At 38.2% G+C, this 26,213-nt stretch overlaps 1 protein-coding gene across 5 annotated transcripts in view; it reads right to left on the bottom strand.

The window, feature by feature from the left end:
* The window catches only part of RHOBTB1 (Rho related BTB domain containing 1), a 50,518-nt gene that overhangs the window by 8,262 nt on the left and 16,043 nt on the right, over positions 1–26,213 (bottom strand). For 4 of the 5 annotated variants that reach the window (XM_035330442.1, XM_035330441.1, XM_035330443.1 and 1 more), the window contains 4 exons: positions 16,552–16,753; positions 16,075–16,178; positions 3,115–3,300; positions 382–1,352 (listed from right to left, as the gene is read on the bottom strand). In XM_035330442.1, the coding sequence (XP_035186333.1) occupies positions 382–1,352; positions 3,115–3,300; positions 16,075–16,178; positions 16,552–16,743 (1,453 nt within the window). In that variant the 5' untranslated portion in view covers positions 16,744–16,753. Of the gene's footprint in view, positions 1–381; positions 1,353–3,114; positions 3,301–9,270; positions 9,327–16,074; positions 16,179–16,551; positions 16,754–26,213 lie in introns of those variants that run through there. The other variant, XM_035330445.1, reaches the window with a different exon arrangement.

Below are 26,213 nucleotides of genomic sequence, written 5' to 3'. Positions count from 1 at the left end.
TGAAACTGTGCCTCAAGAATGCATGTGTCAATTGCACTGTTTTAACTGGGGACTTCTTTCACTTTTTTCCCCCCTCAGAGATAACTCTAGCTTTTTTATACAGTTAAGTAAAAATAAAACCTTAAAGCCTCACTTAGAACAGAGATCGGATGTTCAACACTTTGGAAAATTGGGTCACTTATTTAAAAGCTTCTGTATAGATTTGGAGAAGTTAAACTCCAGAATCCTAGGCTGACAAAGCTGGTCCTGAGTAACACTGTAGCTTTGGTCTCAGATCCTTCCTCTCAGAACAACGTAAATTATCACCGTTTTTGAAGTCTGTGAAGAGACAGCAACATGATTAAGAGAATTAGTACTTCTCCTGTTGAAGTATTTACTCACCAGAAAATGTCCCTTTGCAAAGGCACTCTTTTATCCGATTAGCTTTTCTGACATGAAATGCTTTAGTAATCTCTTGATTCATGAATGCTTCTTTATTCATAATATTCTCCACCATCATTCGCAAATCAAATACTTCCAAGATCTCAGCAATCTGAGCTAGTCTTGTGAGATCTTTTTCATTTTCATCCAGTTGCCCAGTGTATAAAAACTGCAGAACAGTTCTAAAAGGTCCAGCCTGCACAGATGAATCCATTTTTACCACAGTTACAGGACACATCCTATTCGAGACAGGATTCACTTGCATTTCCTTATGCACACTAACAAACCCTTTTCCCCAGGATGACAGAGATCTTGCTGCAGAATTTGTTTCACCAGGTTCAGGTTCAAGCGTGTTTAAAGAGTCAGTACTTTCTGGTGCAGGAATTTTAATAACATCAGCAGATTTCAAGGATGTCTCTTCACTGCCATAATTTGTCTCAAGGTGACTTGTCAAAACATCCTTACTCGTATTTTCTTTTTTACACTGTGTTTCATCCAAGTCTGGACTTCCCTCACATTCCATTAAGAAAAGGTCATAAAACTTTGAAGAGGAGGTAGCTAGGTAAATCTTGTGAGCAAAAATGTAGTCCTGCTCCTGGAGAACAAACATAACGTCTGCACACAGGGGGCTTTCCAATAAATATCCAGCTTCGTTCATGTTTGGTACCGGACATTCGGGAATTTTGATAACTGGAGGAGGGGCTTTTGGAGGTAGGAATGGAGCCTGAAGCAAAGGTTTTTGGACCTTCTTCAAATGAGATTTCCAGAACTGCAGGTGTCTTCTGGAGATGAGGGCAGCCCTAATTGCATTGTCAAACACATCTTTAATTCCAAATTGGTCAAATACACTGGTTTCATAATATGGTATCCCAAGCTCCTTGGCAACCTCTCTGCCTCTTTCTGGTGGCAAAATGTCTCCTCTTTTGATCGGCCTAGGGTTAAACAAAAATAGATCTCCTCACACACTATGATCATCACAAGGTTATGCCAGAAAGCAAAGAATTTTGCAAAATGTGTCAGCACCAATTCTGAGATAAGTATCATTTAAATGAATACAAAATACAAAATTAAGCCCACAAAGCTCTTTGGAAATCTAGAACTGCTGTATCAGAGAATTTTAGAATAGCACATATCTGTAATTCTGTTCAAGGTTGGTGGTTTCTCTGCATTGCAACTATGTTACTAAAAATATGTATAAAATCATTTTCACAAAATGGAGTAAGCATTACTCTCTGTATTAAAGGAAAATTTACAATAAAAAAAAGATAGAATGCTTGAGAACTCTCATTATTAAAATAAAAACTTCTTAAAACACCCTTCTACTCAGCCATTCAATCAGTATCTTTCTTTGTATACATACTTTAAGCTCAAGGGGAAACTCTCATGACAGAGATACCACAAATACAGCTAAATATGAAAAGAGAAATATTTCTTAAGCTTATGCTTTTTAAAGAAAATCATGGTACCCTATGACAAAGTTGTAACTGAACAAGCACTTCAAGTGACAAGGCCCTGTTTTGGCTGGAGAAGCATTATGTGGGATCTCATGAATATTCCAGAGCAGCTCAAGTATATGATATGGGGTAAACAAACCAGAAAACAATCTGGGCTGGGATCCATTTTCCCAACAAAAAAATCATCTCACCAGAAGATATGACCTCAACAGTGCATTCTCTGAACACACCATATTGGACAGACACAAGCTGGCAAAGGCTTAACACACTCCAGACAACAGCTTGCTTTTGTTGCCAGCTAATAATCAGTTCAGGTGGCAGAAGTCTGTGCTAGACATGTGGAATACTGATTCAAACTTTATTAATAGTGAAATAATAAAGGAGGGTTAGGGCAGAAAAAGAATTTTAAGTTTTGCAAATAGATGCTGTTTTAAAGAGTCAGCCAGAAAACCCACTCCACTCACCAAAGAAGTAATCTGTTTAAAAAAAATAAGCCTAAGAAAAGCATATTACCAAGTCAAGAATTTGAACACAAAGCAATGCAAAGTTTTGTAAGAACCCCTAAAATATTAATTCAGCCCCTTCATGGATATTTGTTACAATTAATTCTTTAATTACATTATCCCAGATAGTATTTCCATGAATCTGGTCTCATTCAAATTCACACAAAATGTGGAAACTAGAAGTAATCAGGAACGTGTGAATACTTCTTTTTTGTATCTGGGAAAAGTTTCCCTAGAAGAACTCCCCACTCTCTCTTTATCTTAGAATTTTTTTAAAAATTAATTAATTTGCGAGCACTTATTTTCTGGCATGATCTAGGATTACATTTACAAAAGAAAAAAGCGTTGAGAATTAAGAAAACATAAACAGTATCTTTCCATATAAAACAGCACCTGACATTAAAACAGTAGTGACAGGACAGGACATGATGCACATGTTCAGATGGAGAATGACATATATGAAAATCTCTAGTAATCCTTATTATCTATAGTAGTGTCCAGCCACTCAAGCAAGATTAGATGTCCAATGTGCAAAAACATTATGGTGAACATATAGTAATAACTCTGTGGGTTAACTAACCAGTTCAAACAACAGAATTAAAAAGATGCAAGCACATGTATTAACATTTTAGAAAAAAAAAAAAAAAGGATATAAGGCTCTATCATTTCTCTTTGGAAAGTATTATACCTGATTAACAAAATTTTTTTCTTAATTCTTATTTTTGTTTAAACTTTACCTTGCCAAAGGCCGTCTGGCTCTGTTAACAGCCTCAAGATCTGCATAGCGGAGATCTAGTTGGCAGCCCACCAGAATGACAGGTGTGCGAGGACAGAAATGCTTGATTTCTTGATACCACATCGTTTTCACATGATTCAGGGAATTAGGATTAGCAATTGAAAAGCACAGAACAACTACATCAGACCTAGAAAGGCAACAAGAAGATACCAGTTAAAACCCAACAAGCATGCTTTCTATTGCAGCTTCACCTATTTTCATCACTCCAGCTTGAAGCTACTCCACTCTATGCTTTGAACAATGCTCTAACACCCAGACTATCAGAATACATGTTGTTCGTGCAAAGACTTGATAGAAGCTATGCATATCATCACAAAAGCAGGGGAGCACAAAGCCACATACCTAGTAAGCACTGCCCCTCAATGCTGAGAGATGATCTCTGCATGTATAAACAGAGCAATAAGCAGAGAGATAGAACTTGCCATTCTCTACTTTTATGCTACAGTTATTCACAGGCTGTCACTGCTTGAGAAATAATTGTGCTGACTGGGAGCCTAAACTGCAATTCAAAGATCACTGGTGCTTAGGAGTTAGAAAGGAGTTAGGCAAAACTTCAGAACAGCCACACAGGCAGACAGATCTCTTCTGAACTTAGCATGGAGAAATACCTTTACTGCACCCTTTTAGATAATAAAGCTGTCTCCTCTGCAATGTCCTTTGTACAGCAGTACCTTCAACATCTTTAATAAATAACCTGTTAAAAGGACAAATTACTGCAGAATTTACAGCAATGACCACTTCTACAGTGCAAGTAAAATAAATGTTACAATGGAAGTAAAGCACAGCACAGGATAGTACCTCAAATCAGTACAAGCAGGAAAATACTTGCAAGCTTTTAAAGGTTTTAGGAAAAGACAAAGTACTTCACTAAATAAAACTGCTTTATAAAGTGTAAGGTATGAGAATTAAGGTTGGCAGTTCAGCCACCAAACCATCACCTAACTTGTCAGAGCTAGCACCCTAACGCAGAGACATGCTTAAGTACTTGTCTCAGACCATTCCTAACTTGGGGCAACTTCATTATTTATAAGCTAGGATGGGATATTACAAAGCAATTTTCAAGCTCTTGGGTGTCTCGTGAGAGGAAAACAAACAAACAAAAAACAAAACAACAACAAAAGAACAACAACGTTGAATTGAAACTCTTAAGAAAAAATGAGGGGAAGGGACATTTTGAGGGGTCAACTTATTCCTAGATAACTGTCAGTAGAATAACCTTAGCAATACTATGTCTCACTTCCATTACTCTTTAATTTAGCACAAATGTGTTGTGTCTGCAGTTTGTGTAATGTACAGAGCAGAAGCAGTGAATCTTAACATTCACCTTTTAAATAATGAAATACCTCCTCAGTGCTGCTTTCTACATTTCACTGAGGGCACAGATATATCCAGCAAGACTGTTTCTAAAGATAGCTGCGTACAATACAGGTACTGCTGTGAGCATAAATTTCATGCAGGAGGAATGCTCCAGCTCTGGGTTTGTACCTTATATAAACTGCAACCCATCTGTCATATCTAGAGACAAGGCCTTTTCAAAGTGGAAAGCTATCTGCTAAATAGGCAGGGGTAAGTAGCCAATACAAAGGTCTTCTGTGTAACTGAGGCATACATCGATTAAATTCAAACTTGCTCTATTCAAGGTCATGTCAAAATGAAACCCAGACCCCAGCAGACACTTCCTTAGCTCCCAGAAAGGAGTAATCAATGAACTGCTATGATGAAAAATTTGTGTTACACATATTCTGATCTGGTCAATCGTTTAATTCAAGATGGTCAGAACTGCCAGAGGCAACTGTTGGCTATCTGTCCAGCCCTTGGTATGACCGAGCATCCTGGAGAAACAGTCTGTCTTGTTCAAAAATTAATACCTAAGCCAAGTAATTACTGTCCTGAGTATCCAACCCTCCTGACACTACGAAGAACAAGACACACAGCGTCACATCTCTGCAAACCAGGAGGAAACAGAGCTCCAGCAGGAGTTCACAGGCAGGAGATGACAACAGCTGCCCTGCAGCGCTGCTGCTGGCCACACGCCTAGGCTCCTGAGATAGCCGGGTCTGAAGACTTGTTCCTTGGGGTGGACAGCCCCAGACTACCCAGCAGACTGGCCTCAGGGCAGCCCTGTGGCCCGGTGTGGGGTTCAGCCCTTGCCAAGAAGTGTCATGTCAGCTCGTGTGCTGAGCTGCATGTGCTTCCTGAGCAGCTTGTCACCTCTGAACTTCCCTGGGCGGCCACAAAAACAAGCTGGGGAAGGCTTCTTCACCTGTAACTCCTAATGGGACAAGGAACTGTACCAACAGGACATTCATTTTTACTGCCTTCTGAATGAAGCAAAAAGCAGAATGAAGAGGTATTTTTTTTTTCCACACTTTATTTATCCCGTGTTAAAATCTGGATTTTCCCTTAAAATGCATATGCTCGGAGTTCTGTACTGTAAACAGCCCTGTGCCATGAACAGGATGGATGGGAAATCACTGGGTAGCGACAGAGGTCACAGACTGAACCAGCACCACACAGCAGGGGCTGCTAGCCCTAAAACACACCCACCTTATCACGAGAAATTAAGTTTTCATTCAAGTCATGAATATGATTTGCACTGTTAGCACAAAACAGAGACAGAAAACTGTGAGGAAGTTTAACTATCGACATAGGACTGTGAACATTTGGCAAAAACCAACGTTTGGAAACTTCAATTAAAAAACCTACATTTCATTTTAATGCTGAAGGCACACTTACAACTTGCCAACTTCCCAGTATAAAATTTGGTTTGACAACTGCTCATAAAAGCAAGAACCTGTCAGGTTAAAATAAGGCATTAATATTTCCCAAACAGCAAAAAATATATATTCCCAGGGAATGTAAAAGGATAGGATTTTTTATTTTTTTATTTTTAAATCTAATGTATTGCCATTTTTGTGTTGTCCATTATTGGACAACATGGTAGGATAAATGAGTTTTACTTTCACTTTGTTCTTTCTCTCTGTAGCAGTCTAAAAAAAATGCAAGCTACTTTTTTTTCAAAAAAGAAATTTCATAACCAATTCCCAATAAAATTCAGGAATTATTCAAGAAATGTTTCCACCAACTTGAAAACCTAGAAGTGTTTAAGAACTTCTCCAGCACATTCCTCCTAGAGCACCATCTGGGATGAGCAACACAGAAGACACTCCTTGCATGGACTTGTGTCAAATACAGTAGAAGCACGTGGTTATACTTAAGGCATGTGCTGATGTTTGATATTGAAATACCAGAAGAAACAAAAGATAAATATTACACACACACACACACAAAAAAAACAAACCACCAGCAAAGAGAAACAGTAGCTTGGATATCCAACGCATTGTTTTGTAGATTCAGTTGTTTGTGTTAGAAATGCATAACTGATTTATTTTTAAATTCTACTTTCCACAGGCTTATCAGAAGAAAGTACGAGTCCTCTATTCTTATTGAAACATCTAAATATACCACCAAACTCGTAATTTCTTCATGACTTGCTCCAGTGTGCGACCAACCAACAGTGCAATGCTCTGCACCACCAGTGCAAGAGAACGGGCTTCTTCCTACTCACTGGGGCTGCAAACAGGAGGGAGCACAATGTGGACATGTAAGACTTGGCAGGTGGATAAAGGGAACAGGTTCTAACAGGTTCTCTCAGCTGTAGGCCAATCAACCACCACTCACACGTTATCACCTCCTGGCTGACCAGTCTCCTGCACTGGAGTCACGCATTAAAGCGCAAGAGCACTTAAAATGCTCCCCATGGAGTTGGGGAAATAATTCTTAATGCAAAACATTTGCATCTGAAGCCAGCCCAGCTTGGCCTAAACGTAGTTAAGGACAACCTATAGGACGCTTTGGTAGGCAAAGAAAGCATGTCATAAACATTCTGGGATGCAACATGTCTACAAACATAGGTATTACCTCAATGCATTCAGTGATACATATCCAAACCTGAACAAGGACTTCTGACAGAAGCAACAACCCCTTTTAGACTTCAGAGAATGAAAAGAGAACGAAAATAAACCCCCTCTGAAAAGAGAATGAAAAGAAACCATCTCTGGCAAGAATCACTACGTGGTGCACTGCCATCTTGGGAGCTCCTAGTGTGTGAGATATGAACTGAGTAAGATGTACAGAGAGCACTCCAAGTCACTGCAGAAAAGTGAGTAGTACAGAACAAAGACAAGCCAATTGTATCTTAGCAACTTTAGGATTCACCAGTAGTCAATCTACAGAAAACCATTGTAACCACCTGAAGCTTCTCAGCAATCACTACAATCGGAAACTCTTAACGTGGGGGAGAAAAGGCTGTGTATTAGCTGCGTGACAAGGCTTTCTGAAAGAGCTGTTAAAAGTAGCAGAGAGTTAGTTTTCTACATGAGGCTCCTTTCTGTAACATAATCCATTGGTTTGGGACTGAGATTTTGAAAGACTTATCTGCTTATATGTTCTGTATGTTCCTGAGCTGGCATAATGAGCTGCACTGCAGAGAAACTTACACACCACAACGGTGAGCCATCTCTCAATGACAAACTGCATTTTCATCTTTCCTAATACTTTTATTTTAGACAGAACTTCATGGAAACAGCAATATTAAATAGCATCTCATAAATTCTATGGCAAGTGTGCTTAAAAGTTTAACATTTCATAGTCTGAAACTAGAGTCATAAACTGTAATGATGGCTGCAGATATGCTAACGGGTTTATGTCTCATTCAAAAAACAGGATGCCTTCTGAAATGTACACGCTGTATTACTTAGGAAGAAGTTCTCTCTAGTTTATAATTTATGAGATACTGGCAAAAACTGCTGCATGCAAGAATTGCTGGTCACGTGTATGGGGTATCATTTGTCATATAGTCATGGCATAATACTGTTTGCTTTGTAAAGGTGAAGAAATAAAGCTGAGGAATACAGAATGTGAAGAGGAGACGTCTGATCTGGAAATAAATGCAAGGAGTGCGAAAGAGGGCAGAAGAAAGGTTGAAGTGTATTGCTATGCTATATTCACGTCTTTCTAGAGGACAAGTTAGAAGTACACATTTTACTTTAGAGAGCTTAAATGAGACCCAAAAAGTGTCAAGTCCGACAGAACCAGTTTAAGGACAAACAAGTTATATTTTGTATGACAAGAAGTCTGTTACACATGCTTATTTAAACGAAACTTTAAGAATAGACTGGGGGGAAGGGAAAAAAAATCTGTGAATTTCTCCTCTTATTTTTTCCCTATTTCTAGATATCAGCTTTCTTTGAACCGGGGTCAAAATAATGGAGTCTATTCTTTGAATTTTATAGAATCTTAGAATTTTAGAGATTTTTTTCTTTGATAGAAGTTCATCCACACTACTAGACCCACTTGACTTACCATTACAGCTAATCCTTAGATTTCAATTAAAAGTTGTTTTGCTTTTGATTCTTCTGCCCTCATTTTTTCCTTACACACTTCCCATAATATTCCCCTGTGGTTCCTCAGAAACCCATGTCACAGCTGAACTCATCCTATTTCAGACAGAATTGGACACAACATATCTCTAGTGTCCACCTGCATAGTCTTTCAACCACCTGAAAAGAAAGATTGTGTAGGGCAGCCTGGGTGCAAACACCAGCTTCTGCAAAGTTCACAAACACAGGAGGCTCAGGCTGTAGAAGACCATCTCACAATTAAATCTGGAATCTCATTTACAAAATCCTGCTATATCTCCATGTTGATCCAAATACATTTTGAAGAGAGAGATACACTCAGTTATACGACATTTTTTCATGCATGCATCTCACAGAGCTGCAAATAAATGAATAAATAGTGCAGATAGCTATAAGCAAGGCTGATAACATGTTTTATGTGGACTCAGTTTTTAGTAAATGCAGTTGCAGCCATCACATGAAATGAGAAGAAATTTGTTAAGTGAGTGGTGAGCATAACAAAATGACCTGAAGACACAGGACTTATGTGCACACACTCAAAACAGATGAGTCGATAGGAAAACTAAAATGCAGGGGGTGCCTGGCATGTGAAAAACTGAAGGTATCTGGGTAAGGCAGGGCAAGACCATGCAATGCCCTGGATGTGAGCAGGAGAATCAATTAGTTCTATACTTTACCGACTGCAGTGAAGCTTCTTAAGTACTGGTGTAATGTGCGAAACTGTCAAAATGCCCTGAAATATATTCAGATTTGATGGTGAGTAACATGCAGATCTATTTCTAAAGTTTCTGTAACATCATTTTTAGTAAGAAACAACAGTAATAAGATGATGATAAAGCTACCTTTAGGAAAACTGCGTATTTTAAGGCTGTGCTTCAGAAGTGGAAAATTATCCCATACATTCCTTACAAACAATACACCATTCTTAAGTGCAAGCATTTAAAAGTCTCTCCTATTTCCTTTGAAGTATTCATGGGAAAGTAGTGGTGCATGTACAGAGAATGACCAAAAAAAAAAAAAAGTTTTGTACCATGAAGAAGGATTAAAATACCTCAACCTCCATAGCAGGAAGCTGTAAGAGCTATTCTTATGGTCCCAAATGCCTAACCAGCAATAGTGCTGAGAAGGATGACAAAATTGTGTAGAACAATATAACAAGGAGAACATAATTTTATTTTTAATTTAAAGGACTGCTTACACAGTTTGGGGATTTGCTTCATTTATTGAAGACTGTCAGAATTAAATTTACCTATAACTCTGGTTCAGCATATGCATATTAAAAATGCAAAAATACAAATTGCTAAATAGAACTTTGCAGCTGAAATAGACTGCCTGCAAGCTACCCTGGCATGATTCTGGGCCAAATTTTACCAGCCTCAACTCAGTAAAACTCTCCTTGGAATCTGGTATGTTTGCACCACACACATCCATAATATACGCTACACACATCCATTCCCTCCCCAGGAGCAGAGATGTTGATTACTTCATTCCTAACACAAGAAAAAAAAAAAAGACAAATAGAATTCTAGAGATAGTTAACTGAAGCTGAAATTCTTAAATTTTCATATCAAGGTTTAAAAAAGCAAGACACAAAGCCTGAACACCAAGTCAATGGAGAAGGATGGAAAAAGAGAAGGCCAGCAAGAGAGACACCAGAACTCATAATACCATAAAAAGGGACTAATAATGATTTAGCTAAGAATGTTTTTGTCAGCTGACTGCTGCCTTCAGATGGAAGATAAAATAACTCAGAAAACAATGGACAAAACAGACACATGGAGAAAGGTGGGCTTTGCAAGCTTATTTTCTGTTATTGTACAGAAGCAGCTTACACCTGAGAATTACATGTTATTTCTCTGCAGAGAACCAATCAGCTTTCATCAAAGATACTGCAGAAAAATAAAGGAAACAAATGAACCCCTTCTTAACTCCCATCCCATCCTCTTAAAAATATACCAGGAACTAATGTTCCATTAAAAAAACACAAAAGAGGTAAGAAGAGATTTAGCTATGTGTCATCTAAATCAGTGGTATTTAGTAGAAGAAAAAATATGAGGGGATGGACATGAGGATGGGAAACAAACAGAAAAAGGAAGATTCAAACCTAGATACTAAAAAGTTCATTAAAAGCATGATTCCTTTTAAGTGCTAATGAAGGACAGCAATAGGAACAAGACGAAGAGGGAGGCAAAAATCCTACAGAAGAGGAGAGAATGATGGGTTCTGGTTTGCATCCAGTATGAGAGTGACTTCTGAAGTCATGGAATACATGCAAACTGAATATAAATAAAGACACATCTAACATCTGTTAATCCGGGGAAAAAATATGGACTACCATTTTTGTTTTTCTTGGGCTATCCCCCAAACCAGCATATTAATTATGTTTTCAAAAGTACATTAAAAAAAAAAAAAAAAAAACGCGCACACACAAAATACAGCAACAACTGTTGTCAGGAAGCTTCCACTGGCAAGTTGATGTCAGTAAGTTATTGGTAAGTGAATTGAGTTTAAAACACGTATACTTTTTTGTGCAAGTGACACCTTTTTGTGCATATTCTGATACATTTATGAAGAAATCCAGACTGAGATCCTGAGAGCCTTGGTGTAGAAAACAGCTCAAGAACTGTACCTAGCACATACACACAAAGAAATAATTCACCGAGATAAAGATTTCTACAGAAAGCCACGTCCCAGGTTTAGCATTTCTGAGAGATTCTGGTTTTTCCTTGCAGTACTTAGGATAAAGCCCACGTCCTCTTTTCATTGCCTCCCCCAGACAGGTGACTTGTGAGAGCAAAGGAAACATGGAAAATTATGAAATACAGTAAATAATATTTGATACATACTTTCACTCAAGGCAGGCTTGAAGTATTACAGCTCTCTCTTCATTCTAAATACATTACATATATGTCAAATTGAGTCTCAGACCCCACTAACATTCATTTGGCACATAACTGACTTTTTAAAGAAGTAAGAATTCCTAACAGCAATTCCAACCTCTTTCTACTCACAGTATGGAACTATGGTGGGATGCAGAGAAGACACATAGTAGATCTGCTTTGATTTTAGTGCTTTAGGTACATGAAGTGTATACTTTCCCACTGAGTGGAAAAGCCTCAAATGTTAGCATACAAAATGAAAGGAGAAAAAATTTGTGCATGCACACTCCTTATCAAAATAAAATCTCTTAAGGATGCAATCAGTCTGTGAACCTCTCTGCTTATTCTAGTATTTTTTGGGGCTGATCTGAATCAAACATGAAAGAAAAAACATTTCATATCAAATATCAAAAATGTTATTTACATTTCTTCAAAACTGCTTGGTGAAAAACCTGAATAGCCTATAAACCACTGTAAAGTAGAGAAGGCTCACAAATTTTGGTATTGGAAGATGATTTGAAGTTACTTCACACTATTTTTGTTTTTGTGGTAGCAAAAGGAAGCAGCAAGGGCAAAGACATAGATCGGAAAGCAACTGGATTGCCCACCAGCTGACCCTTTGTCATCAAAGCAAGAGACTCCTATGTCTGTTAAGTACTGTTGCTGCAGAGACACATCTCTGATGCTTCCCCTCCAATCTATGTCTGTAAACAGCTCATAAGGTATGTGGAAAGAGAATTATTGTAATATAAGAACAAGGATTCTCAGGACAAGGAGTCCTGCAAAAGTGCGGGCTTTTATTCAAAGCACTTCTGAAACCTTGGTCTTTCTCCGAAGAAAGGAGACGAGCTCCTGGCTCAATTCTCAATGTACACAGTGAGTGATGGGGACACTGATGTATCTAAAGGCCCTAACTCTGCAAAGACACCCACCTTGTCCTAATCTTGCTGTATTCCCTGAAGGCAAATACCATTTCACATCAAATTTACCTGGGTTTTGTTTTTACAGAAATGCCATTATTACTGTATTTTAAGAAAGAGAAAACAAAACAACCTTTAAACAGACTGGCAGAAATCTTCAAATAATGCTGATAAACCCCTACTTATGGAATCATTTCAGCAGCAGTCAGAAGGTATATTTTTGTAGATTCAATTACATGGAAGTAACTGGTTAAGGGAATTGTAATCACACAGAAAAAGACAAATACAGATGTTTCTTTGTGTACATACAATACCCACACGGCTTAGGAAATCCATTCACAACAGAGAAAATACTCTAAACATATTTTAAGAGGCTCTGTCAGCAGTCTCACTGAAAGGCTCATTCACATTTATAAGTCACGAGGAAAAAGCTGTTTTCTGCCCATGCTGTATGAACAGATTTTGTTTGGTCTACAGCTCATATTTAAGTCACAAGTAAATAAACCATCCTGGCTGCATTAGCTGACAAACCACATTCATAGTATTGAGGATAAATATTTGTTTGGGACTGAATTAACTCTTTGCAGATGTGCTCATGTTTACACATACTTGAGCTGCATGTATCAAGAAACTTATTAATCAAATTGTAGTCAAACATGTTTACCTGGAAAAAAAAAAGGAAGCAAAAGGAAAACAAGTGCAAGCCACTCTTTTTCCCATTTTGCTTTTAGAATTAGTTTGAACACAATGACATGATATTCAGACAAAACCAGATTGGACAGAGGGTAGAGAATCCTGACAAGCTGATAGAAACGTAAATGTAGATGTTTTCAGGTCTTTAAACATGCAATTCTGTGCCCAAAAGGGACACTGGAACATAATAGCAACTTCAGCTTTATATAAAGTTCCCACTTTATTTCAGTTTTCCAGAATGCAATAGCACTGAGACTATGTTGTTACTGGATGAAGAGGTGACTAGGTGCTGGAAATGAATATGCTAATCTTAACAAAAATATTGTATTCTTGTTATCGTCACTTTGGAGTGATTTGGCATCAAATGAAACCCTGCAGGAATGTATCACCAGATGACTATTTGACATCACATGGTGCCTGAACAGGATACCTCCAAAACTAAACCATACACTCTAGCTTAAAGGAAATAAATAAATAAATAAATAAAAAGTAATGCTATAAAACACTGCAGAAAATACTTCCACAAGTCCCTCCAGCCACCTCCCTCTCCCTCCCTTAATCTGCCAGGATACGTTTCCCAAAGCTCCTGTAGGAATGTGATTATTAGAACGAACACCAAATAGCAGAACATGAGTTGGATCTCACTCTCCACATGCCCATTTTAAAGGATGTCAGTACAAACATTAACTATTACATTCTCATTAACACCAAAATGTTTCTCTCTCTCACACGAAAAAATAGCAGTAAAACATTCCTTTAATCAATCTCTTTTCACATTTCTACCTGTGAAAAATAAGGAATTAAGAAGGATTTATCTTTGCTGTAAGTCCTGCTAACTGTTCACCCTGTCATCTATAGCATAATCTATTTATATAACATTTTGCACAACTGTAGGGAATAATATTTTCCAATGAACAACAGGCAAATTAGTGACCTGCTGGTTCTTGTTACACCATGTTTAAGACAATTAGAGGTCTTGGCTGAGTATTTGGCTGAAATAAACCTTTCCTTGCACAAGGAGCATAGGCATAAAACAATTCTGAAGGAAACTGAAAGGGTATCATTAAATGATATTTCAGTCAATTGGAATCACTGGGTACTTGGAGATGCAGCCTTGAGCGGTTTGGCATAAACTGCATCTTTTACTGCCTCACCTAGGAGTAGACTAGTTCAATATACAAAGGTAATTTAAAATCAATTCCTATAAATGTGAACATTCAATATTTTTATTGAACGGTAAAATGTTCAGAAATGCTAAAATAGATAAAATGTTAAACAGCTGATTCAAAATAAAACTAACTTTAAAAAAAAGAAAGTACTACCTGATCAGTGCTTACAGTTAGGAAATTTATTTTCTATTTAGAAAATAAATTCTTTAGAGATTCCAGTTACATACTAGATTAAGAGACTTGCACAAGAAAAACCATTAACAGCACCACAACTTTCCACAACAACCTTAAGCTGACCAGGGTATAACAAACCTGATTCTACATAGGTTCAGTTCTGGTAACATCACAAATGAATCCGTGTTCACATGCTTAATCCCATGAGATCTCAAGTTATTCACGGCCCCCTTGGTTTTTGTAGGATTAGACGCTAAGCACGTTGTTTTCCCCCCTCTCCTGTCCTGTCAGTAAATGGTGGATCAGAGTTCAGAACATGCCTGATTTTGTTCTCTTAATCTCCAGTAATCTTCTCAGTGACACAGTATCTGTTGCAGAATATCAGGAGGCCACACCAAGGTTAGAGGAAATGTTAAGTTACATCCATATTTATCAAAGTAGGCTCCACATGCTGGCAAATGTTAAAACAGTATCTACTCACATACTTGAGCAGCATCGAGTATTAAGGTCAATGTTACCTTAAAGTCACACACAGAGATTATTGACAAATGGTACAGGTTTTGTAGCCCTGGACTGCTGCGGTGCTGCCTTAGCTTCTGATGCAAAGTTCAAGCTAATTCATGACTCTTAAAATAGACTACTAACACAGGGCTGTATACAAAGGATGATTTGTACCATCTGCTGTACCGAGTTTTTCACTGTGAAAATTTAACTGACAGATTCAACCAGCAGAACCCTCTGCAGTGATTCTGAGGGACAAAGGAAAAACGTCAGCCTCCAAAGTCCCTCATTTCATCAGGTAGCACAGAGTGAAAACAGGAAGACAGTACATTGTAGCAACATGGAATCCAAAGCTGGGACACAAAATCGACAGTGGACATTCCCAGCTGGAAAAAAAAAATGTCTATGGAAACTTGGTCATCTGCAGAGACTGAAGCAGAGACAATATGGAAAAGTAAGTTTGAAAAGGTGAAAAAAAATGTGTGAGGACCAAGACCTTGCTTAAATGTCAGTTATGGAAAAAAACAAACAAAACCACAAAAAACAGATTACTTTTTTTTTCTTTAAAGCTTTTTGAGTGTAGTCCATTCACTAACAGACACTTGATACTTATTGAAGAACGTTTTTTCCTTTTGTTAGCTTTAAATAACAAAATACAGAAGAATCTCACCTGTGATGGAATGGGCTCCGCTCTCAATAGGTGAGCTGCCCAGTCAATGTCACAGGTTTTAATACAAGAACTATTCCACCCATCAGTTTTCCAAAATCTCTGCTTGTTAGCTCAGCAATAAGTGGATAATTATATCATACACCACTTAAACAGCCAGGGAGCGATGACGTTCAATTTTGTGTAAAGCCACAATCATATTTTGGGAATGTTCTTTTTGAAAGTTTGAAATGGGACAACATTTGTTGACAGAGCTTAGCAGGCTTTTCAAGGAAGTGTAGTGTAGTAAAACTATGCTGCTTTTAAAATATTTATCTCTTTTTAATCCTTGCAGTATATAATCCTCTTTGCAGTAGGCAGGAATATGATAACCCTTGATTGCTTTTTAACCTTTGCTTTAAAAAACAAGATTTGCAAATTCTACTGCTCTGAAATTTTACTACAAATATGATTTTAAGTTTAGTTTGGATCAACTTACCTTCCATAAGCAAAGCGCCTGTCTTTGTGGTGGTCCCCAAATGTATCCCACAGCCTGAGAGAAACACTCACTTCATCCACAACATCTCGTGAGCGTTCAAGGACCTAGAACAAAATACACATTATGTTCTCTCTTCCTCCATCAAACAAGTACGTTTCTAATTTGCCTCGTAAAGAGATCAAAAGCATGCTACATCAAGAGTCTATCACATGTAGCCTTTGTTGAATGCTATATTTATAAAACACAAGCAGAACATACAGCTTTTAAAAATACCTTTAATTTAAAAATAAAATACTTTGGAATGAGAGACTTGGGGAGATGTCAGCTTCCTTGCATATGAGACGACGTCTGCAGAAGGAACTGCACGTACAATACTTGTGAGCTCATTGCTGCATTCTGGCAAAGAAAGGCTAGCCAATAAACATTAGCACAACCTCACAGCATGTGCTCCATATTTTGTAGACCTGCAGTCCTTACCTCTTGGCAGACACGGTACTGATCAATGGCCCAGACAGTTGGTACGTGAGTTGCCAGCAGCTGATACTGAGTCAAGGTTGTATTGCATGCTCTTGCACAAATTAGACGAGTCTTCCCCACTGCATTATCTCCAACCACCACACACTTGATAGTTTCAACGTTGGGTCTTTCGTAGTCCATGTCAGTGTCCATTTATCAAGAACTGTAACAAGACAGTTAGACTTATTTTCTCTTACTGTACAAAACAATGCTGCTTAGAACCAGAGCCTTCTAATTCCACTTCTTCAGAGATGCTTGAAGAGGACAAAGTCCCAAGGAAAAACCTGTAGTAAACTGTACCACAGCAAGCTAGCTGGTCCTTTAAGTACTGCACAGTTATGCAAATGCAGAGCTATTTTGACCACAGTCAGTTTATGGTGTTCACGTGCTATTTTCACTTCGGTTTCTGTAAACAAACACAAGCCTGTTTCCAGAGGATAGATCTTGGTGAAACAAGGACAACTAGCACAAACTTACCTTTTGCTAATGCTTTTTTATGCTACTAAGGAGAAAAGACTGGGCATCAGTGGCTTTAACCTGAAGGATTCTAGCACAAACCTGCCTTCAGTAATCTTGCCCATTCAGGATTTGATTTAGGGCTCTCCAAACAATATTGCTCAGACCAAGTCACACAGATGGTTTTAGTTATATGCACACAATAAAACTGACTTGTAAGATGACTCCAGAGACTCTGTTCTCTACAAACCACAACTCCCATTAATTCCTGCATGTATTACACACTCTTAATTTTCCAAGGAAGTTTGTAAAGATCAGGGACCCAAATGAAACCTAACAGCCCAGCAGGAACTTGCAAATACATTCACATATACCGACAAACTTTTTAATGTGATACAGAAAAAGTAAAGAGACTTAGATTGTTGAAGTTACTAGCCTGATGGAAAGTTATTTACTTAAATATTCTTTGGCAATGTATTGAACAATGCTTGGATATGAATGTAAGCTAGAACAGAGGGATATTTGAAAGACTGAAATCAACTTTGCACGTTTTCTACAGAAGTCTGTTATTTTCATATAAAGGGACATGGGATCATAGTTCAACATATCTGATTTTGGTTTTCTAATGTCTAAAAAGTCTCCTCAGCAATCTGGTATCTGCTGGGGAATATAAACAAGGAAGGGGAAAAGGGAAAGTGCAAGGCGCAAACTTGTTCAGAAAGGCTTGCCTAACAGCTATTTCAGCAAGGAAACGTAAAACAGTTAAACTGACCAAACACTAATCATCATCTGAAGCTGTTATGTTCTTTGAGAAGACAGAGCTACAGATAAGTCACTGAGTGTCTTTTGTTTCAGTAGCTTTTTTAGTATTCGTATCTCATTTCCTCATAAATGTTGAATATACGTTAACTATCAGGTTATCCAAAATATTAGATACAAGCTGTTCTGGCGTACATTTTTAATTGTGTTAATCGCTACGTTACTATTTAAGAAAAAGCATGTATTTTGTAGTTGGGAACCAAACACTAATTTTAAGTGCGTTCTTTCACTACTTTAAGTGATGTAAGCTGGAAAAAAAAGTCAGTGTTAGGACTTACTGCTACAGAAATATTAAAAATTTTGAGCATGGACTGCCAAAGAAGAAGACCTGTAATGGCTATGATACAGTTGTTTTAATTGATATTTGAGTGTGGCTGGGAGGAATTAGAGACCACATTGACAGCTGCGCAAGAGAGTATGTGCCACTAATGTGTCACACTGCTAAGTTTTCACAGACATTGAATGCTTCAGGAAACGCCACCGCATAGACTAGCATGTAAGGATACATGTTAGAGGGCTATTCTACCCTAGTCTGCAATGTGGGCCCAGAGAATCTTGAGCAGACAATGTGGTTTCAAGCTTGTATGCATAATATCTACTGCATGTAAACCTAACGGCCTTGTGATACCAACCTGCTATGTCGGCAAGAGGTTTTAGCTGATAAGGAAAGAAAGCTATTAAGATATTGCCTTTATCCTTTCATATGAGTTGTGACCTGTATCCTGAAAGATTACCACTTGTGCAGAAAAGGACTACAGATACTTTCCAGTTACTTCTGCCATTCAACCACAGCTGCTGGTTGCATGCAAGCTCTCATCAGGCTGACACCTGGGAAGGCTTATGGGCTCTGTACAATCTCCATGAATCCAAATATAAGAGAGCTAGAAAGAGAGAGAATTCCTCTTTCCTCCCACCCATCCTTTCTAAGAATACAGCCATGATATAAATAAAAGAAGACAAACACTATGGTGTTTTCCACATTACAAAAAATATTTGTACACTGCTGCCTCAAAGCCAGGGACCTAACTGAGTAGCAAAAGCCCCATGAAGTTTGTGATCTAAAAATGTTTCATTTCAAGTCTGAGAATTAAGAGTAACCCCCAATATAATATATAGTGTTAAATTACTTCATATTTTATTCATGCATGGAGTAGACATCACAGATGGAATGTGTTTACAAGGCTGGAAAAAAAAATGAAGGTGCATGGTCAGCCAGTGTGTCTGGTTGGTTTTAAACTACCAAGCAGAGAGATTCCAAAATCAATTTTCCTCCAACCCAATATTCCATTAAAATGCTGCTATTCAGATTAGCTGAAGTGCTTTTATAAGAATCTGATTTTACAATTCTTCAAAAGTTTATAAGTGGTAGTTCTGCAAAAATGCACTACAGTCAGTCACAAAATACGTATTAAGTGCAGGGTTTGGAATGTTAAAAAAATTCTAGGAGAATAACAAAGCAAGTTTAAAATTAATAGGCGAATCTTAACAAACGTAATGAGAAATCAATGCAATTATTTGAGAATCCTAGAAAAGGAACACGTGAAAATAAATCTTATTTTTTTTTGCTGATATACTTACCGATTTACCTAAGGCAAAGATAGCACAGAACTCAGACACAGCATGCCCAAATGCCCTGCTGTAGATCAATGACAGTCTAATGAAGATATTTTTAGCATGACTCAATACTGCACAGGACAGAGATTAAAATAAACTGGGAATAGAAAAACAAAACAAAACAAAGAAATCCCCAAACGTAAACCTTCTTGGCTATGTTAAGGAAAGCTCTTAAAACCACTCTAGTAGATATGAAATATCTCTGCACTAAAAATGCAGATAATTTTAATATTGTTCACTAGTTTTCAGAAAGTGATTAAAACAGAAATAGCTTCTAAAGAGACTGATAGACACAAGCCTGGACAGATATCTAGACACCTCAAATAAATCAGACACAAGCTACAAATTACAGTGTAAACAATCAGCAAAATGTGTGGGTTAAATGCTTATAAATGTAACCAGAATCTTTCTGGCTTCTGGAATGATTAAAGGCAGGAATACATACAAGATTTTAAAGATACAGACATGGTCAGGTTTTTTTTTCTTTGTTTTTTGTTTGTTTGTTTTTTTAAGGTATCCTCTAGGTTAAGCTCATGCTAAACCTATTATATATAATCACCCTGATTAAAAATGCTAAATATGTTGTTGCAAAACTTTTTTTTTTTTTTTTAAAAAAAAAAAAAGATTTGAGCTCTGAAAGTCTGGTAAGATCTGGGAGAGCCAACAGGAGCTAAACCAAAACTGGTCAGACAACAGCAATCCAGTTTATGTGAAACTTAAGAAAAAGTAGCATAAAATTCCAGCACCAATGAAGAACTTGACAAAACCAACCTACAATCTGCAATAGTTTAGTTTACCAACAAAAGACAAAAGAGAAAAGTAAGAGGAAAGTTACTGGAAGTGTGACCAATCTTAGAGAGGACACTGGCAAAAAAGCCACAGAAGAATAGAAAGGTCAGCAAACGAGGAGCACTAAGAAATCTACTAGGGGAACCATCAGATCGAACATGGCTGTTCCCACAAAGAAAGCAGTGAAAGATTCAGTTGCTTAATACAATTCTAAGTAAGGATGAGCAGATGGATGGAAATGAAAAAAGATACCCACAAGAATAACATAGGATCATAAAAATCTCTTAGGATGTTTCTATTTTTACATTGTCACCCTTGATTGTTGGCATATGATGAGGAGACAGAGGCAGCCAAAAATCAGATGTGAATAGACTCAAGATCTAAGATAAAACCAATTAATTAATTAACTTCATTGGCAGGAAAGAACTATTCTAAATAAAGCTGATTTATTTCCAAAGAAGTGTAAGGTTACTGTCACAAACCATAGCTTGTTGATGTTTATGGTCAATAATTTCTTCCTCTGTTGTTTTACCATGAATTCTGAAGGATGTTTGCTTTTTGGTTTAGTTTTTCCTCAATGCTGAATGAGTTGTTATTATCATCACTAAAAACAGTTGTGGTTGCTATAGCATGCAGTTCCTTCTGGCTAGTCAGCCTTAGTAATGAAACACTGCTTTTCTAGAGAAATTTTCCAACAGATCTGTAGATGGAGCATATCATTTAATCATCTAGTACACCAGAACACAGATTAAACATGACAGACACACACAACGCCTATGTATGCATGAATGTAAGTATATTTACATACAAAATATAGCCAGACCCTAACCATGAACTTGCCTTGCTTTAAGAATGCGGTTTAATATAGTTAAAGCTATAATTGCATTTTTCGCTTCTGGAACGAAAGTGGATGAAGATCCAAATCTAATAGCAATCCCCATGAGCCGTCCCTATAAAACCCTATGTGGGATCAGATATCCACCCTTAGGATCTCACTGTCTGTGCAGCTAACTGCCCACTTTGAACTTCCTAGGTATTTTAAATCATTACTTAGTTTATACTAAATATATCCAAGATTTTTCAAAGAACAGTAGCTACTTATCAACTCTTTTCAGCAAAAAAGGACAAACAAATCACCAAGAGTGTCTACTTCAATCAGTGATTATGGAGTGATCCTGCAGGCATTTACTTCTTAGCTTAGTGCTTAAACATGTCCAATAAGACTGAGAGAGCATCTCTTAGCATGAAAACAAGCAAGCACGTTACTTTGGTCTTGCATTAAGAGCAAACTCTTTAGCTGAAGTTTCAGAGTGACTGCATGTAAGGACCTTACCTGCTCAGTAAAGCTTTTATTTGGAAAAAAAATAACAAAAAAATCTAACCTGTCTCAAGGAATCTAATTAAACATGCAGAACAGAAAGGCCTTCAAACAAACAGGTTGCCAACCAGAATAATATCATCACAATTACTAAAGGAATCTAATGGAAAGAGACACCAAAATTTGCCACCACGTAAGGTGGATGGTGTGAGTGGGAATTGTTTGAAAAATTCAGGCCAGCAGGAAGGTAGTAAACCCATCAACATTTATTCCTGAAAAATACACTCTCCCGAAAACATTTGAAAGAGCATTTGTAGGTACTCCATATTTCAATCTAGTCTGAAGATGTATTTTTTGAGCATACTTTCAGAGTGATGCCCTCAGTGAGCCATTACACAATAACACATCAAAAGGGGCATGAAAAAATTGACAAGGGTAAGCAATAACCTTACCTCCATCCCCCAGTTACAAAGTTACTGCTTGCAACCATTGACATTGGAAAACGAGATGGAAAATATTGAGTTCTTCAGACACGTAAGTCATTACCTTGCAGTGCAGAATCCCAAGGTACTGGCACACTGGCAAGGACCAAAGAGCTCATGAGCCAGAGCAAATGTGAAAGTGAGATGTTTGTTCTCAATATCTAACCTGCCATGTGTTGTTTCAGAATCCAAATGGATGAACACACATATGCCAGGGAAAAAAAGTAGGGGAACTTAATGTTCATTTGTGTGGATTAGGACCCTTCATCAAACCCAGCCTACCTCTGTGATGACACAACATCATTGGAGCACTTCCTTAGACAACCAAAAATCTACGATACTTTTGAGCCTTCTGAAGTGTGCAGTCCACAAGGACATGTCTTTGTGTTTTACTCACAGACTTTCAGACAAAAGAGAGAATCAAATGCAAATGCCAGCAGTAGACCGTGTCAATTTTCTGACAGGTTCTGGAAGACCTGAAGTGCAGAAATCAACAAGCTGATTACTCTGAGCAGATTATGTATTATTTTGACCTGTGACACACATTGCAATATCCTCTGTGATGAGATCATCTCTCTTGAAATTAATGCATACAGCAGGTGAAGGATGTTTAACCATTTCAGAAGCCAGGTACAAGAATCTGGGATTAATCTTTTCTGTACTGTGGGAGAGCCTACAACACTGCTACCCCTCCTTTCATCAAGTCTTCAGTCAACCTCAAGAACAGGCCATGATGCAGAGCAGTCCCTTATAGCTCCTTCTGTTTCTTCTTTTTTGCTGTGCAGAGAGATGTGAGGAATAGTGACCACACTGAACCCACCCCTCGGAAGAGAGGAATAATCTGGGCTGGCACATGGTTGATTTAAGGCTCTCGCATAGTTTTGCAAATGAGTTTTGTTGGAATTCAGGATGCACCTGGCTCCAGTGGCTGTTCTTTCCATTTACCAGAGATACCCACAGCAGACACAAGGGGCTAGGCAGTGACCAAGCTCTGGCATTGCTGCGTGTCACAAATTGGCATACCAACACTAACTGAAATTAGCTGTGGCTGACATTAATGAAAGTGACTGAGAACTGAATAAATGAAGAACAGGCAAGACTCATTTGAACCAGGTGGTAACCATCTCCAGAAAGCTGTTACTTCGAAAAGCAGCCCCCCATAAAATGCCATTGTGCACTGAGACCTTAGATTATTCCTCCTTCTGCAACAGATCACATTGCAGGAACAGACTAAGGGTGCAGCTCTACTAGCATTTTTGTTTGGACAAGAATACATTTTTGAAGCAAAAACCCCAGTCATCACCACTTACCATGCTTTGGTCTGCATCAGGAACGGCCACCTAAGTGAACAAACTGAATTTGTTTCAGATTAATCTGAAGTGAAAGACATGCCACCCATCACTAAAGAGTGAGCATTCAACCTACACCAGATTAAAGGTAATCTGAAGTTACACCTGCTGCCCCTGAAACATGTATTACATGCTGGGGCCTCAGCACCAACATTTTCATCCCCAGATTCCTTGCTACTGCACCACATGACCCACTAATGTAGACAACATCAGATGCTTTGGCTCCTGGTTTAGTATGTGGATCAATATTTTGGGCAAAGCTGCAGCTGAATCCTTAGTGACTGCAATGCTCAAGAGTATGTGGGATAAGATATAAAACTCAGGATTAAAGGGAGAAGCATCACCGAAAAAACCTGATTCAGCACTACTGGTTTTCATGGTCATAAACACCATGAAATCTTACTCTTATGTAATTAAGAAGCTCATACAGCATTACACTATTGCTATTGTAGTAAAGGTTATTACCGATTTTACCAATTTATATAAAGACAGGTATTGACATTGTATACTCTCTTTGGTAAGAAAACAACTAACCAACCAACCAAACAAACAAACAAAAAGACAAGGCATTTTTCCAACTTCTGCACATTTCTATGGGGAATATATTTATCAAGTTTTGCTAGAACTACAAAGACAAATATTCTAGAGACGCTGGTGACCTTCTAGCCCAGGAAGCTGTTGAAGAATTCACTTTCTGCTTTTTTCCTTCCAAAAGACAGAATCAGGCTCTAGTTTCTTGAACTTTATGTGATATTTCTCACGTGTTAATCAGTGATGTTTTAGGAAGATATTTTTTGTGATTTTATTTACTCTTACATATGATTGGTACAAGGAAACTGTACAAGGTGAATAAAATCTCTAGATGACAGCATAAAAAAAATCTAAACACTGACTAGGATAGTAAATACTTCAGGATTTCAGACTTTAGATAAATGCTACTTCCATATCCTGGCTCAAGTCCTACATTTATATCTCAAATGCAAATCCAGTGACATTAAGTGAACTGTGCAGGAAGCAAGTGTATGTGGAGTTTACTTATAATGTCTAGTGCCACACAGAGACTCGCCAATTTTTTTTAAAAAGAAGATAGAAATTGCCATATCTTTTGCCATGTCTTTTATGTCAGACAGAAAGGATAGGAAAACAGAAAAGTAGAATGTTAAATGAGAACCAAAGGGAATCCATAGTTTAATCTCATGAGCCTACCCCTATTAAGAAAGGGCCCAACTGTCACCGCACGTACCCCAGGCGGCACCAACTCTAGCTCACATGCCGTGTCACCACCCAGTCCTTCAGCACAAGGCCTTGAGCTCTTTTATGCACACACCATCCACAATCCAAGGGTATTTTCACACTGATCTGATCAGTCTTCACCTCAGCGATGCCTTGCTGTGAGCTCTGTGACTGCTGTATGTAGCAATGACTGCCCTGCTTTATTTTTCCCCTCTTGGGGGAAAACAGACCCTGCTTGGGAGACAGTCACAGGTACATTCTCTGTTCTACAACACGTGATAATTTTCTTCTGGCAGAAAAGATGGGAGCAAAGGAGGGGCATGTCACACATCTGTTGCTCCTGTGCTTTTCCTAAATTCAAGGCTTCTCTGTCTTTTCAGTTCCTTCAGCATGGGGCAACATCTGGATGCAAGATTTAAACAGTTTTCCAGTGAACAAAATGTATTAGGAAAGAATCAAACATTGGGATTTACCAGTCAAGTGATCAGCTCTTCCTCTCAGTCTAATGCTCTACAGTATTTGTGAAGCCTGGAGTTTTAAAAGGGCAGGAGTTTTAGAAAGCTCCCCAGAGCTAAAACTGATGTTTATTTCTTCTTGGATAAAAATACTTGTACACATCTGAGCATGTCCCAGATCTTACGTTCTGTAAGTATTATGTCTGTGAGGTTAAAAAAAAAAAAAAAAAAAAAAAAAAGCAGTATAAACATTCAGCTCACCAAGTTATTTTTTTCTATTAATAGTGAATGGATACATCACAGACCTGAGGCATAGCATCAGGCATACAAATCCATGGGCATAAAAAAAATAAAAGCACAACCTAATGGAAGAGGACCTCAGAAAATTACTGAAGAGAAATTAAGCTGCTCTACTTCCACGTGCTGTGATCTATCCTGAATCATATAGTCTGTACACAGATATGTCCCATTCAGTTGCTACTTATACTGAACAGTTACACAGCAACTCTGTCTCTATGTCCTAACAACGTTTTCCTCCTCACATGCTCTATTTTTGCCTAAAAAGAGTGCTAGCTTAAGAGCTCCTGTGAACACACTGAACAGACTAATTTCCACCTCAGCTTCTATTACAGCTCAAGCTGAACATTTGGCTTCGAGTCAGCTGTGTGTCCTGAAATAGTACACAGACTGAGGATGAACAAAGTCATTGAGAATATTCTGGCATCTCTTCCTTGCTCTCACTGTGACCATATGCACAGCTTCAAGGGCTTTTTTTTTTTTTTTTTTTTTAATTATTACTATAATTTTTAAACAAGTACATTGCTGCCTTTGGAATCCTGAGTAGTGCTTTGACCAGCAGAAGGCAATCCCGAGCTCTCTGACTAGTCCTCCTCAGCCTGCCCAGGGACTGCTTTCCCTTTGCTCTAGATGTTGGATGCTACCATATCCACTACAGGCTGACTGAACAAATTAAGGTCTACTACCACGTGCCTTTCTTAGTCCTCAGAGAAGTCCAGCCAGGAGACACAAGCCCCCCACAGCAGCCTCCTGCCGTTGTCACAGCAACCCATAACAGACTCCACAGACACAGCAGGAGAAATGAAGGGGG

This window comes from Oxyura jamaicensis, chromosome 6 (genome assembly GCF_011077185.1).
Source record: "Oxyura jamaicensis isolate SHBP4307 breed ruddy duck chromosome 6, BPBGC_Ojam_1.0, whole genome shotgun sequence".
Taxonomy (NCBI): Eukaryota; Metazoa; Chordata; class Aves; order Anseriformes; family Anatidae; genus Oxyura; species Oxyura jamaicensis.
This window is presented reverse-complemented; position numbering and strand designations above follow the sequence as displayed.